The 14,896-nt window shown below is 50.4% G+C and overlaps 1 protein-coding gene across 3 annotated transcripts in view; it reads right to left on the minus strand.

Moving 5' to 3' along the window:
- Positions 1-329: 329 nt before the first annotated feature.
- Positions 330-14,896, minus strand: part of Pcsk6 (proprotein convertase subtilisin/kexin type 6) — a 188,234-nt gene continuing 173,667 nt past the window's right edge. For all 3 annotated transcript variants that reach the window (XM_021166293.3, XM_029479538.2, XM_021166292.2), the window contains 4 exons: positions 11,563-11,666; positions 7,009-7,138; positions 3,016-3,128; positions 330-1,764 (listed from right to left, as the gene is read on the minus strand). In XM_021166293.3, coding sequence (XP_021021952.1) covers positions 1,667-1,764; positions 3,016-3,128; positions 7,009-7,138; positions 11,563-11,666 — 445 coding nt within the window. In that variant the 3' untranslated portion in view covers positions 330-1,666. The remainder of the gene's footprint in view (positions 1,765-3,015; positions 3,129-7,008; positions 7,139-11,562; positions 11,667-14,896) is intronic.

Below are 14,896 nucleotides of genomic sequence, written 5' to 3' on the forward strand. Positions count from 1 at the left end.
TTTATTTTATTTTTGTTTTTTGAGATAGGGTTTCTCTGTGTAGCCTGACTGTCCTGGAACTCACTTTGTAGATCAGGCTGGCCTTGAACACAAAGATCCATCTGGCTCTGCCTTGGAAGGCAGATTAAAGGGGTGTACCAAGTGTTCTTGACCAACTGCTGAGCCATCTCTCTAGCCCCTTACATTGCTTCTTGTCAGATATTTTGTTATAGCAATGAGAAAAGTAATGAATACAGACATCTGACAGATCAAGAACCCACAAAGTGACTTCCATTTCACTGGCCAGCACTGAGGCTCAAAGTTTTATCTTGAAAAGAAATGCAGGCCCCTTTGCAATGGGATGTTAACTCTTTTATTAACTCAGGGTTAACATTAGATTTGCTTCACTGATTTCTTATTTGAAGTGTGGATTCAACAGACAACAGCTGAGTCCTTGCCACCTCCAGGTGACAAGACAAACACATTACAGTCAGAGAGGAGAGCAGGACCATGTGGAGAGAGACGAGGTTGGGGAAATTTAAGGCAAGTGTTATTCCCTTAGCTCAGGGAACTGAGCAAGCGGATTTGCGCATTTCAATGAAAATATATGAAATATTTGTCAAAATAATTAACATCGGTAAAAATTAGAACACGTAGCTTATAAAATGCCCACACAGGCTTGGCAGAAAAATCAATCCAGCTCTATCATGTAGGCTTGTACCATACTGTACCAGCGCAGCATCCACCCAAGAACAGAGTCCCGAGTGCAGAGGCCAAATACACTTGAAAAGCAGTTGTGTGCCATGGAGGGCCGGCAATTAGTGATTCAGGGGCTGGCTTTGCATGTTTACAGAACTGCCTGGCCATCAGATGTCTTTTGGCTAATCCCAAGTAGCTCCTTTGGGTTCTCCTTCACAGGCTCTGTATCTGTAGATGGCTGGTGGCTTGGGCCCAGGAAGCCCCAGGGACACAGGTAGAACAGCCATGTGGACAGCTCGGCTCACTCAGAAGAGAACGCTGAAGAGAGGATGAGTGGACCTATTTCGGTTTGGTGCTAGGCCGTCCAGGCCGGGGCTGCCATTTCAAAAGGAGCTGACTGCGTAGACATAGATTCTCTCCCTAGTGGTCATACATCTTATGCCCTGAAACCCATTTTATTTACAGTCTGATCAAACTGTCCCTCCGGCTGTTTGGTGGCCAGTGATGCACAGGGAGGAAGCAAGGCCCTTCATCATAGGTGAGGGCAGCATAGGGTCCTGCCAGCCGACTCGCTGAGATTTGTCACGGCCACACAGATATGTGGGAGGAGGACGTGATGTGACGCCAGGCATCTCGCTTTTTCTGCTTTGGTCTTGAAGTCTCAGTAAACTAGGGTCCCAGAAGCCACTCTGAAGCTGCAGGTATGAGTCTCACGATTCATTTTGTTCCTGTTTTGAGTCCAACTTTAGACTGCAGCCAGCAAGCAGAGTTCAAGGGGATTTTTGTCAATTTAGCCACATATCCTTAAGGGCCACCTCCACCTGATCAGATGCTCAGAGATGCTGCAGTAGAACCCAGCTCTGGGGGAGATACAGCTGTCAGATGCCGGGCTACCCCAAGGAACAGGCTATGGCTGACCATCTGTAGGAAGGTAGATGGGCAAACGGGCAGACAGGAGGACCCTGCCCTCTGCAGGCAGCTGGTGCCCCTACCCAGCCAGGAGGCAGGTGCGGCAGCAAAACTGGATGAAGAGCTTCCGTTCGCAGAGCCGATTGGACTTCACCATCTCGCAGAAGGTCTCATCGGCTGGCAACAGAAAAGGAAAAGGAGGGGGTCAGATTTTTGGTCTTGTTAAGATTCAGCTGTTCTCCGTTTGCCAGCACTGATGGTACACCAGGCAGGATGCAGGGTCTCCCTCATGAGCCATTCCAATGCAAAGTTCAGGGAGGCGCGGGTGGCACTGGGGTACGGGAGCTCTGCTGAGCTTAAGTGAGGAGGGGAGGGGGTTCCTGAAAGGGCTTTGGGAGGTGAGATGGAGGGTCTGCCACACACGGGGTCATTGTTACCCACGTGAGCCTCTTTCTGGGGGCACTGTGGTAGTGACTGGTCATGAAGAAAGGGGTGCAGCCAGAGGTGCAGGGCTGGAGCAGGAAAGAAAACAGGCTTCAAGAATGCAGCTTAGGGGACATTCCCATGGGGGAAGTGGAGGGCGAAGACGGGCAGGCAGGACTCAGCAATGGGGAGAGCAGTGGAGACTGGTATCCCTGCCTCTATGTTGTTACTTGGGAGCAGGCTGTCCAACGGCAGCCTCACTTTCTAGGGCTGGTACCTGAGCAAGGACTTTCTAAACAGGTACCTAAACAGGGACTTGCCTCCTGGGCTTTGAAAGGACAGGATTTTCCAAATCCAAATGGCAAACAAGGCAAACAGGCTACCTGTGGAGTGCTGTGTGTAGGCACTCTGCCAGGGCAGGGCCAAGCCAGCTTTATGTCCAGGGATTAGCTCTCCACCCATGGACACGTGGGGTCATGGCTCTCTCCTGCATAACAGGACATGGTGTCCAGCACTGGCTCCACGCAGTTCCTCCCTGCTTCTTGTTCAGTATGAGTCTCCCTTCCAGGACACAGTAACCCGCTGACCCTCCTCCTGCCTGGCATCCCCCACTGTCTGGATTTCTTCTGAGTTTCTGTTTTTTATAATTTATCCTCCCCACCCCCCACCATCTATCAGCAGAGCCAGGGCCCTCCTTTAGCATAGGTAAAGAAGCTCCCTGGAGACAGCTGGGGCTCAACTCTGTCCACCTAGTCCTGAGGATGAGGTCTTTCCAGTCTCCTGGTGTTAACCTTTTGTATGGGACGTTAGACTGTGCTGTCTGTAGCCCATGTTGGGAGAGTGGGAGCAGGGCACAAACAAAACTACTGTTAGGCCATGTAGCCAACGAGATGGTCAATCAGGTCAAAGGTGAGCACTCCCCGCTCTGGGTAGCCATGCCTCCCTCCACTCTCTCCTCCTTGCACTCCCTCATGGGCAGCTCTGAGGTCACTCCGTAGTGCTCACCATTGCTGCACGTGTGGTTGGTGATGCAGGAGGTTCCCAGCTGTGTGAAGCCGGCTTTACATCTGCTGCAGTTCCTACTGGAGCCCTCGCAGCTCAGGCAGTTCTCCTCACACCTGTGGGAAGACAGCACCTCTTCCTGAGCTTTGGGGACAATGGGGGTTCCGATCCCAAAACCTCCCAGCATGCACTCACAAAGTCTCAGGAGTAACCGGGACCCTCAGGATACCCTGACATGCACCAATGTTGGTTCGCCATTCTTGTCTGCCTGACCTCTCTGTTGCCACGGGAAGGCAATGGCTGCCAGAGTCAGTTGCCAGGAGCATTCTCAGGAGGGGAGGCCAGGCCTTGCTCTCTGAGACTCTCTGTGGCCCACCTGGACACTCTGGTAGACACTAATCCACACCCCACGTGCGCCCCCCAGAGCTTCCAGCTGTCTGGCTGTGATGGCTGTCAGGACTTCGGGTAGGGGATGCAGACTGCCTAGGACCACTGAGAACCTGTCTCTGGAGCTGACCCGAAAACTGCTGCTACCACCCAGACTAGCATGCTTGACATCTGCTGGACATCTGGGGAGGGGGCAGGCCCATCTCTATTCCTGCTTCCACAGATAGACAGCTTGACCCCATGACTCCTGCTAATGCAGAGTGCTATGATCTCAGGTTACAAAAGTGGACCACACTTGAAGTCCACACTCAGCATGCTCATGGGAACATGGGTTCATTTTCCCCGGGTCTATGGGTACTCTGTGTGGCAGTGGTAAAGCTAAGTAGCTCTAATAGGCAGGCTGCTGCAAGCCTGAATTATGTGTTGTATGGCTCTTGACAGAAACAACTCAGCGTGACTCTGCAGGATTCTCTGTGTGTACTCGAGCTGCTTCTGATGCTATATCCAGCTCCAGGTGACCAGGACTCCACAGTGGCTCCTGTTTGCTTCCAACTTCCCCTGCTGCTGCTAATTAAGTGTGGAACAGGCCTGGGAGAGGGGAAGAAGTCTAGCTCAGCTTTGCTTTGGCCTGCCCTAGGGGTGACATGTTTAAGAAAGATGCCTGTGGCCACCTATGTGAAAGTTTCAGTGATGAAATGTCCCCGAGGGTTTTAATCCAAGTCATAAGAAGCCCTAAGGCAGCTTCTCTTCAGCCTGGGCGAGGTGGATTTTTATTCCAGATGCAGTGGAGGATGCTGAACTAGCTGGAGCTCAGAGCCCTCGTTTCAGATCAGCGAGTACGCTGACTTCTGGGAAGTCCCTGGTGTCTGGATCTAGCCACACTGTCTGGGTCCTCATGACACAGGCCCCCTGGAGATCTTACTGGCTTCTTTCAGGGAAACGCATGTAAGGCCAGCCATTTCAAAGAATGTCAGTTGTCGGAAGGCTTGGGGCCCCAGAGATTTGCAGGCACTTGGCTGAGCGTTACTTCAATCACGAAGAGCTACGGAATGGAGTAGACTGCAGCGAGAGCCCAGCCAGGTACAGCTCAGTTCTTCACATACCGCTCACTGAGCTCAGCAGGATGGAGGGAGGGTGCTTCTGTTTGCTATTTCTGTAGCACAAACTGCCAATAAAATGTCACATCTGAGCAAGTCTGGATTCAGCCACCAGAAGCCCAGGCAGGCTCAGCTGTGGGGTATTCACACAGGTCTCAGGAGGCCCAGAGTGTGGTGCTGGCCACCCTGAGTGCTCATCTGGAGTTCTGTGGGGAAGAACTGAGCATAACGCCTTCCTGAGAGAGAGGTGATAACTCCCATACCCACTCCCCAGACGCCCTGTCCGTCTCCTGCTTCAGACTCGACTGGCATAGTACTGTATTGGCAGTGGTCTCAAGAAAAGGGTACCTACGGCTCCTCTGCAGTAGCCATGCCACCTCTAAAACACCATGGCAACTTTACCCTGCCAGATTCCAGAGGGAGAGCTGTGCCCACCACAGACCCCTCTCTGTACCACAGTGGGAGACCTACCTATGACCTCTTGCTTCCAGGAGCCCTGATCAAGCTCCCGTCTGGGTACACGCCAGGCTAGAAGCACACCCCAAGAACTTCTGTACCTACTGAGGAGTTGGGAGAATGGAGGGGGAAGAAGTGGAAAGACTATCCTTGCAGCAAGAACCCCAGAGTTGTTCTCATTTTCTGCCAAGAGGTCCTCGCTTGGGAGTAAAGGTTCCTTTACTGAGTGAGCCTTGAGTGTGGCCGGCAGTTCTGAGACACCGTCACGGACTGTCTCCAGGTTCAGGCTTCAGCTCCTACACGTCTTCTTTGTACTCAGGGTAGCAACCAACAGACCTGCGCCATTATGGCTAGCCCTCAAACAGTGATGTGTTCCCTGCGGCTTCCCTGGCTCTTCTGCAGGGGAAGCATGGTAAGAGGTAGCATTCTGGGGCTTGCTGCCTGAGCTGGGAGAGGCACACAGAGCCATGACTCAGGCTTAGGGAAAGGTTCATCCCTTTAAAGGCTCTTCAGGGCCAGAGGCTCTGTGCTGTGGAACTGTGTGAAGTTCCCTCACTTAGTCACTTGGGGGCTCTGCAAGGCTCCTGGGGGTGTTTTCCCAGGATCTGTATGTCAGCTCCGAGCTGAGGCTGAACTCCCCTCTGGGGCTGTTAGCATTTCCTCAGATAGAAACTAGTACCTAGGAACTTCTGTGCAAGGGTCATTTGTGGCTGGCTTCCCTCCTGTCTCCTCGGGACTGAGACACCATGGCCTCTGGATGCCACAGTCAGCATCCCTGGGAGTCTGGGGCACTTGACAAATGAAAGTGATTATCATCATTAAATTCCATGCTGTCCCTGTGCTGTTGTCCTTGGTTTAATTATCAGTAAACCAGCTGGCTGGTGAAATGAAAGGTTTACTGCAGACAGCTGTGCCCACAGTCCTGCGCGCAGGACTCAGCACGGCAGGAGGAGGTTGGGGGCGAGTCCCCTGTTTCAGAATCAACACGGCAGGGTGCTGACTCTTCTACAGACATAAGTTGCTCCTTCCCCACATTGGCCCTTCTTATTCCAGTGCAAGGACTTGCTCTCATCAGCTTGCCGTGTATAGGTGACAATGCACCATAATTCTCAAAATAGCCCAGGAGGCAGAGCCCACTGTGGACTTTGTTACTGGGAGTGGGATCTGGGCATGGCTTCCCACCTCTGTTCAGACACAAGTTTCTCAGGGTGGCTTTGCCTTGAGTCTTTCTTTTGCAGATAGCAATCCCCTTCTTCCACTTCCCACAAGGACCATGCCTCCACAGCATCAGCACTGTCACCTTCATATGCCTTCCTCTTGCTCATACCACAGGCTGCCTTTCCTGTTCCTGGCCTGTTTATGATGTCCTGACTTAGTACAAGGCACAGCCAGCCAGGCATAGAAGAAAGCATGCCTGCTCCTGGAACAGCCCATGTCCCACACAGTACAAGGGAGCACCCTTGGGTCCAGGGACACTTGCCAAGTGTATGTGCTCATGGAAGGAATAGACAGAGAACAAGAGGGTTAAAACACATGCGCACTGTCTATGCCAGGACTGGGTTTGCAATGAGGACATGACCATTTTATCTAAAATATGTAACTTAGAAAAAGCGTTAACTCCCATAAATGCGGTTTCATTGACCACCTACAATGTGAAAGCATACCGCACCATGGCTTGAGGCCCAGTGCCCTGTACCATCTGCTGCTGGGGTGGGAGGGCTGTGTGACAGCACCTTGTGAATTCTGTTTCCTGTCCTAGCCCACTGCTACCCAGGGCCTGCATATGGAAAGTGCTTCACAAATAATTAGACATTAAGAGAGGCTTGAAGGCTGCCAGCTGGCTTGTGACGTTGGCGATCACTAACTATAGACATCCCTTCCTCAGTAAATGGTTTCCTGTCTGCCCTCTGCCCCTACAGCAGCGGGCGACAAGGCCTGTCAATCCCCTGGGCTCCAGGGGCACCGCCGCCACACCTGGCCCTCCAGCTGCTCTTTCTACAGTGCCCAGATAACCATCATTCTGTATCAGCCTGAGCTACAGCCCAGAAGACCATACCTTCGGCACACTTTGTGGGGTAAGCCAGGCATCTCCTCCGGGTAGAAGCCCTCACCGCAGGCCGGCACACATTTCCAGTCTTGGAAGTGGAAGCTTTTTGCACAGTGAATACACTCTTCTCTGCTGGGCCCTGACAGATGCAGGAGAAGAAGCAGATGTCATGAACATGTCTGGTGTTCTAGAATATCTGTGGGAACCCTCAGATGTCCCCAGGCTGCCCACACAGCTTCCTAGGAGCTCAGTGAGGGCTGGGTATGTGACTTCTGGGGGTAGTTCACCCTCCCCACTTCACAGATGGGAACATCAGAGGCCTAAGCTTAGCCCAGTGGGGAGCACTGCTAGGGCCTTGGTGACTGACTTCAATTGCATGCATTTCCTTTCCCATCAGTTTTAGGATAAAATCATTCAGTAGCCACTCAGTGGCCAGGCTGAGTTGTGCTGCGAGGGTAGGACACAAACATGTGAACACTGATGTGATGAGGTCCGAGATTCACTGGGCTAAACTGGGCATGGTCCCTGTGCTGTGTGAATGAAAACAGCCCCTATAGACTCATAGCGGGTGGCATTGCTGAGGAGTCACTTTGTTGTAGTAGATGTGGCTGTGGTGGAGGAAGTATGTCACCAAGGAACAGGCCTAGTGGCGCACTGTCTTTCCCTGCTACCTACAGGTACAGATGTAGAACTCTCAGCTACCTCTCCAGCACCATGTCTCCCTGCATGCTACCATGTTTCCCACCATGATGACTCTGGACTGTAATCCAGCTCTAATTCAATGTTGTCCTTTATAAGAATTGCTGTGGTGTCTCTTCACAGCAATAGAAATCCTAAGTACCCAAATTATCTCCACGTGGTTCTCACTTTTTTCTTGTGCATGAAGGCATATGTACCTCTCTCTCTCTCTCTCTCTCTCTCTCTCTCTCTCTCTCTCTGTGTGTGTGTGTGTGTGTGTGTGTGTGTGTGTGTGTAGCTTGGAAGGCAACACCAGATATCATCGTCAGGAAAACTGCCTATCACTTTTGAGATAAGAACCCCTTTTGGCCTGGAGCTCACTATTAGGCTAGACTGATTGGCTAGTGAGCCCCAGGGCTCTGTTTTGAGGCTTCTGTAATTGACAAGATTATCTTATGGTGTAGTTGTGTGGCCAACCTACTCCTCAAACTAGGATTCTCTAAGGTTAGTTTGTTTGTTTGAGACAAGTTGTGTGTCTGTGTGTCTAGCCCTGGCTGTCCTGGAACTCACTCTTCAGACCAACTTCTGGCCTTGAACTCAGAGATGCACCTGCCTCTGCCTCCCGAGTACTGGGATCAAAGTTGTGCTCCACAACGCCTGGCTTTGAGGCACTGGGTTTAGTCCCCAGCACCAGAAAATATGAAATTAGAAAAAGGTGTTGGCTGCAGGATCAGTTGGGAAAATGCTAGAACTCTGGAGGTGAATGATGGCCATGGTCATGACAAGCCCATGTGAATATGCTTAAAGCCACTGATCTGTGCATCTGAAAATGGCCATGCTGGGATGGAAGGCACAGCAAGGGTGTGAACAACAGTCTCAGAGGGCAAGTTCTCCTGATGGGCCTGTGATGTCCTGACCATCAGCTTGAGTGTATTTAGAGCCACCTAGAGACACACCTCTGGCTTGTCTATGAGGACATTTCCAGTGAAGTCTAACTGCCCTCGATGTGGGTGGCACCACATCATGCGCTGGGGCGCTGGACTGAATAAAAAGGGGGGAAGCAGGAGGCCAGCTAAGCCCCAGCATGCAGCTCTCTTTCCTAGCTGGGCATGCAGCGTGGCCAGCTGGTGCATACTCTTTCTACTACCGCTAGAGCCTTTCATGCTATCGTGCCTTCCCTATCACAACGGAGGGCATCCATAAACACAAGCCAACACAAATCCATCAAAAAGTTGCTTTTGCCAAGTATGTTGCTAATGAAAAACACCAATGCCAATTATAGCAAGAATAGGACAACCACAGTATCCAATATGCAGTCATGTTTCCGAATAGTTAGAAGGGAAGACCTTGAGGGTTCCCAACACATAGAAATAAATATTTGGGGAGATGGAAACACTCATGACCTTGACTTAGCCATCACACATTGAATGCAGGCACTGAAAGAGATCATGGAACCTCAAATATCAGTACTGATGTGTCAACTGGATTTTTTTGAGTGGTTGAGATTGTAAACTTTATGTTATGTATATCTTAACAAAACATGCTGGTGAGCACATTGGCTATGAAACTCCCATAACTACTAATGAATGTCAAACTCAAAACCTCTCAAGGATTCCATTCGGTCTCTAGAGGCCTGTGGGTACCAGCAGTTAGAGCCCCCACAGTGCTAACGATAACGACACAATGGGCTATGCTTATGCTAAGCCACCATGCTATGTCTAGTACAAATAGAAATACAGACCTTCGTGTAGAGGCAAGAAAAACATGCTGTGAGAAGTGCTAACCTCTCTGGAACTGTTGTGGTATTTCTTTCTCTTGCTGTTTCTTATTGGGTTTTCCCAGGCACAGGCCAGGGTCAACCCTCCCAAGGGCCTAGGGAACTGCCCCGTGATCTAGCGAGCATGTACACATGTCCACTGGCTGCCACTTGCCCTGGGTGGATAAGTGCAAAGCAGCACTTCCCTCTCCCGTGGGTCAGCCCATCAACACCGAGCCAAAAATCACAACCTCAATGCCAGGATGCTCTGGGCACCAGCCCTGGAGGTAGTCAGGAAGAGTCTCAGTCCCCGTGTACTTGGACCACAGCAGGCTAGGCCACCATGCTGAACTAAAGATGTCATCAGGCACAGGTAACACTTGACGAGGGAGATAACACTTGACATGGAGCAAGAAGCTCCAGATGACTGTGAGTGGGGAGGAGAGGCTCTGGGACCCATCACTGCCTTGAGTTAAGTGTGTTTTAGACAAGTTAAAAAGAGCCCCCATGGGGAGACATGGAGAATTCCTCTCCTCTAAGAGCTTTGCAACTGCCTGATATCGAAATAAATGCTTCAAGGAAGGGAGGAGACGCAGGACTGAGATAAGAAAACTTATGAATGATTCAATGCCATTGCCTGCTAGACAGTCTGGGGACCCCGAGAAAGACAAGTGAATTGAATTATTGAAATCAAAAGAGTTAAAGAACCATAGCCCTCAATGCTATGGATTCAAGTGACTCTGACATTTAAACAGGTAGCACTGGAGACACTTCTTAAACCAGGACTAAAAACAAGACGTAAAAACCAGCAAGGGCAACTCTGAGGAAAGCTGGCGTCTACCCATGGAAAAGCCTCTTGCTAAAGGTTAAGCCAAGATCCTTCTGAGGTTGTCTGAGGATGGGGTGGAGGGAGGCATGCACAGTGGGCTAGGGTCAGCACCACCCATGGCTTGTGGATGCTGGGATCTCTGGCACGTCCACTTGGATAGTACAGCTGATAGCAGTATGAGGCCCCCACGGGACCAGACAGAAGACGACGGTACCTGCCTTCTGGCATTTTTAATAAATGGTTTTGTGGCAAATGAGATTTAGCTGAGACCTAATTCTTATATTGTCACTGCAGCAAAAACTCCATCTAACATGAGTTTCTTAGAAGGCACCAAAGTGCTGGGGGCGGGAAGAAAACGGAGGAGAATGCTTCACCTGGAACGGATCTGAGCACATAACTCACCACGCATGCGGATGACTGCAAAATGAAACCCAATAAAATGAATGAAATCCCCGCTACACTCTGCATAAAACCTGTGCCCGGAGACATCTGTGCTATAATCTCGGTGGGAAACTATAATGCATGTAAAATTGTTTATGGCAGTCTTTCCCTCTTTGAATAAAACGTTCAGAGTAAGTGGAGCCGGTTACAGAGAGCTGAAGTTCTGCTTTATCATGCGGCGCCCAGCTCAGTCCCCACACCTCTCAGAGGCCTCTCAACTTTATGGTGCTGCATTTTAGTTAATTCTGCTGCAAGAGTAGAGTTTTAAAGCAAGCCAGCTTACAAGCTGCTGAACCTCCTCTATCTCTTGTGTCAAAGCACTCGTGGCTTTTGCTCTGCATTCGAAACCAAAGGACGGCTATGGGTTTAAAGCTGGGAACTCCAGGGCCACTTGCTCAGAGTGGGTCTCTCTTTGCGGTTTGGATTGTGGTTTTGTTTTTAATTTAAAAAAACTGTTGGTATCTGATACATAACAAACTGTACCGGATCAAACATCTTCAAGTGTATAGTCAGGTGGCGTTACTGAGTTCACACCAGTGGGCAGCCATTACTACCCTCTGTCTCGTTTCCCCTAACTTGCACTTCTGTGCAAGAAGCTCTGCATTCTTCCACCCCAGTCTTGGGAGTCTAGGAGGACCTTTGTGGTTTTACAGTCTTATTTTCCCCAGAGGTCCTACACAGGAGGCAAATGCTCTACCCATGAATTACACTTTAAGCCCCTTGCCTTTACATTTTACTCTGTAATAAATCCAGGAACCTACAAAGTTACAGAACGTCCTGAATTTCAAGGTAGCTGGCCTCTTCCCCTCCGGGAGCAAGCATACCCATGTCCAATGAGACCAAAGCCTTGGCAGCTTACCCACGCAGGTCCGGCAGGTGTGATGGCACTCCCCACATTTGACGAGCTCTGAATCGAAGTAGGTACCCGGTTCACAGTCCGGAATGCAGCTGCCCCGTGCCAGGCTGGTAGGAAGAAAAGTAGGCCAGTTTTCATGTCTGTCCCGGAATTCTAGTTAAATTAGAATCTGTCCTCAAACGCTTTTCACAGGAGGAAATGAAAGTCATCAGAGCGCAGCGCCTTGTGTCACCGATGGTTCGCAGTTAATGAAAGCTGGCAAAGCCATCCTGAAGCCAGCTGGAGGTTCTGAGGCCTCCAGCCTGCTGCGAGAGGTCAGAGCTTCCAGCTCTCTCCTGTGCTAGGATGGCTTATCTCTATAGCGTTTCCTGAGACCTGAATCAGAAATCTCCCATTCCCCTGGAAATCTAGAGCACTGAGCAGTTGCCACTGCGGCAAGCTAGTTCCAGCTTACTGGTTTGAGTCCCCAGAGGATCTACGTGTGTGTGTGTGTGTGTGTGTGTGTGTGTGTGTGATTGACCTTGTGTGTGACAGACCTTTAGTCCTGGATCTGCTCTGGTTTCTTCCTTACTTAAAACTCTCCTGTTTTACATGAACTTGAAACAAGAGCCTCTGGCATCTGGCAGCCTGCCACATCTGGCTTCTGCCTTCCTTTCTTACCCTATCAGTGCCTGTATACCTGTTCATTAGCAAGGCAGCCCGGCAAAGCATCATGGACACAGACCACTGATGCAGGACCTGGCTCCACCACCAGCTACCCAAGGCGAGCCAGCAAAGCCCATTTCCTCCTAGGAGTTGGTTCCTATGGCATAAAGCTGCTTGGCAGATTCACTGAACAAATACAAATAACCGTCAGTGTCTGGCACACGGCAGTATAAAGAAGTGTCACCTACTATGATGTCTTTGGTTCCTGGGACTGCACTGTGTGCGATACACAGTTGTAAATGGGGTTGCTGATAAACAGATTGAGCCAAGGCTCTAGAGTGTACCTGTCAGCTCCAGCGTGCCCTGCTGTGATGTGATTTATAATTAGAAATATATATTTAGTCTCATCTCTGGCACACAACTCCAAAACTCTCTAGAATCAATAAGTGTCATTTTGCATGCTAGTGAGGTAACTGGTGCTGGGGGCTCCTCTGTGGCTTCATGGTGGGTGGGGGAAACTGGTTGCTAGGTAGACAGACCATTGATCAGAGAATAGGGACTTCCAGTCTCACCACCCAACCTCAGAGGAGGTGAAAGACACTGCAGGTGCAATTAGTCACCAATGGCCAATAACATTAACTCCATAATGGAGTCTCCATGGCAACTCCAAGAGACGTGATTTAGTTTCCAAGTTGATAAACAAGAACATATACATAACTCAGGAGGCTGAGGCAGGGGTACTGCCATGAGTTCAAGGACCATTTTGATCACAAAGAACACATCCATTCACCTGCTGGGAGGGTGCTGCACCCAACTCCACAGGAATGGGAGGTCCTTGACCCTGCCAGTGTTGCTGTATGTGTAATACCACTTCATCTGCCTCCTTTTAAACACCTGTGCAATAAATGGCTAAAGTAAGGAAACACCACCGGGTTCTGGGAGCAGGTGTAGTAGCAAAGCAATCAGACCCAAGAAGAGGCTGAGGGAACTCTGACAGCCAGCTGGAAGCCAGGATGGTTCACCCTGGGGTCTGGGTCTCGCCTCAGAAGCAGGATCGGCATCGAGAACTGAGTTCTCAACTTGTGGGCTCTGGTGCCAGGTGTGGGTGGATAGGGGTGAGAATTAAGTAAGGTTTGTTGGGTAGCCAGTGGTTATCGTCCACCCATTCATGTTTTGATGTCCAGAACATAAGTGTTCTGTACTACATATATAGAGTAGGAAACCCACACCGCCACCCCCATGTGTTGCACCTCCATCCAGTGGGGTGGTGCCCACAGGGTTGCGAGCTCCTCACCACAGATGGCAGATGCTCGCCTGGGCCTTTTCCTCACAGTGATGCCAGGGCCACCATGCAGGACAGTTAAATCATGTTTGTAATAACTTCCCTGTGAACCCCTCCAGTGTTTATCCCCCTAAAGAGATGGATGGCTGGGAGGCGGCGGCTAGGCTGTTCTCTCACAGCTGTGACGTGACAGCAATGATTTGAAGTCACAGCTGAGGAGGATATTGGCAATAAAAGGAAGCTTTCTGTGGATTATGGCTGGCCATGTTTCCCTGCTTTGTTTGTGCTCCTCCGTGAAAGCATATTACTGCAGCCATCATTCCTGCAGAGTGACTGCTGCCTGAGAGGTTCTTCCTCCCCTGCATCCGCACCCGACTTTGCTCTTCCCCACAGGACACAGAAATAGGTATCTTGGACTCCTTGGCATCTTTCCTCTGGGAAATAAGTTTCAGGGAGTTGTATCCACAGTCTTCTATCCTTTGTACCTTAGGCTAGCAGCCCAGGGTTTGAGGGCCCACACCAATGCTAGAGGAGCCCAGGATATTAAAGCTGGCTCCTCTCAGCCCCCAGCCATGGCCTCTAGTAAAATGTCTTCTTTCTCTCAGCTATGTTCCCTTTTGGGGGGATATCTTCCTAGAGCCATGGATCCTGGACCCTTTGCTTCTAATCTTGCTCTGTCTAGCTAACAGGTTTAAAGGAGCAGCAAGTACGATGTGACATGTTGGAAGGTCTTGCTTTCCCTTCTTGTCCCCCAGACTCTGATGTGAAAGGGCAGGATGCAGGCAATGTCACCAAGGCAGTCACATGGAGCCTTCTGGGGCATTCATTGATCTCCCCGGCATGGAAACCATGTGTAACACCAATGACTTCATAAGTTGCGATAAAGGTTAAACGGGGCACCATTGGTGGTACGCTTGCAGAAAGAGCAGACGGTCTCTACAGCCTTGGCTGTTTCTAAGGTCTCACTCATCCGTCATTGCTCATTATAGAGCTTCCCCTTTGAGGTGAGTTCTAGCCTCAGCAGCAGTGGGAGGAGAGGATGAGCTGGGTGAGTGGGATGCAGCCTTGAAGGGCCTCCCAGTGCACCTGCTGCTCCTGGTCTGGACCACAGCATCCCCTCATCTGGCATCTGCTGGAGATACAGGCGCTCGGGTTTCACCTAGCCTCACTGTCATTTGGACAGAAACCCCTGAGGTTCCTAAGCCCTGATGACTCCTTCTATTTCTTTCTTTCCAAGGAGCCCATAGGGCTAGACTCTCTGCATGGGTGTGCCTACAGCTTTCTTGATATATGCTTTCCAAACTGTTGGATGGTAACTGGTAATATGCATTTTGATGTCACTAAATGCAAGTGTCACTACAGGAGACACTTGGCTGCAGTAAATGATTCAAACAAAAAGAATTTAAAATA

This window comes from Mus caroli, unplaced genomic scaffold, assembly GCF_978045245.1.
Source record: "Mus caroli unplaced genomic scaffold, Mus_caroli_1 scaffold_8, whole genome shotgun sequence".
Taxonomy (NCBI): Eukaryota; Metazoa; Chordata; class Mammalia; order Rodentia; family Muridae; genus Mus; species Mus caroli.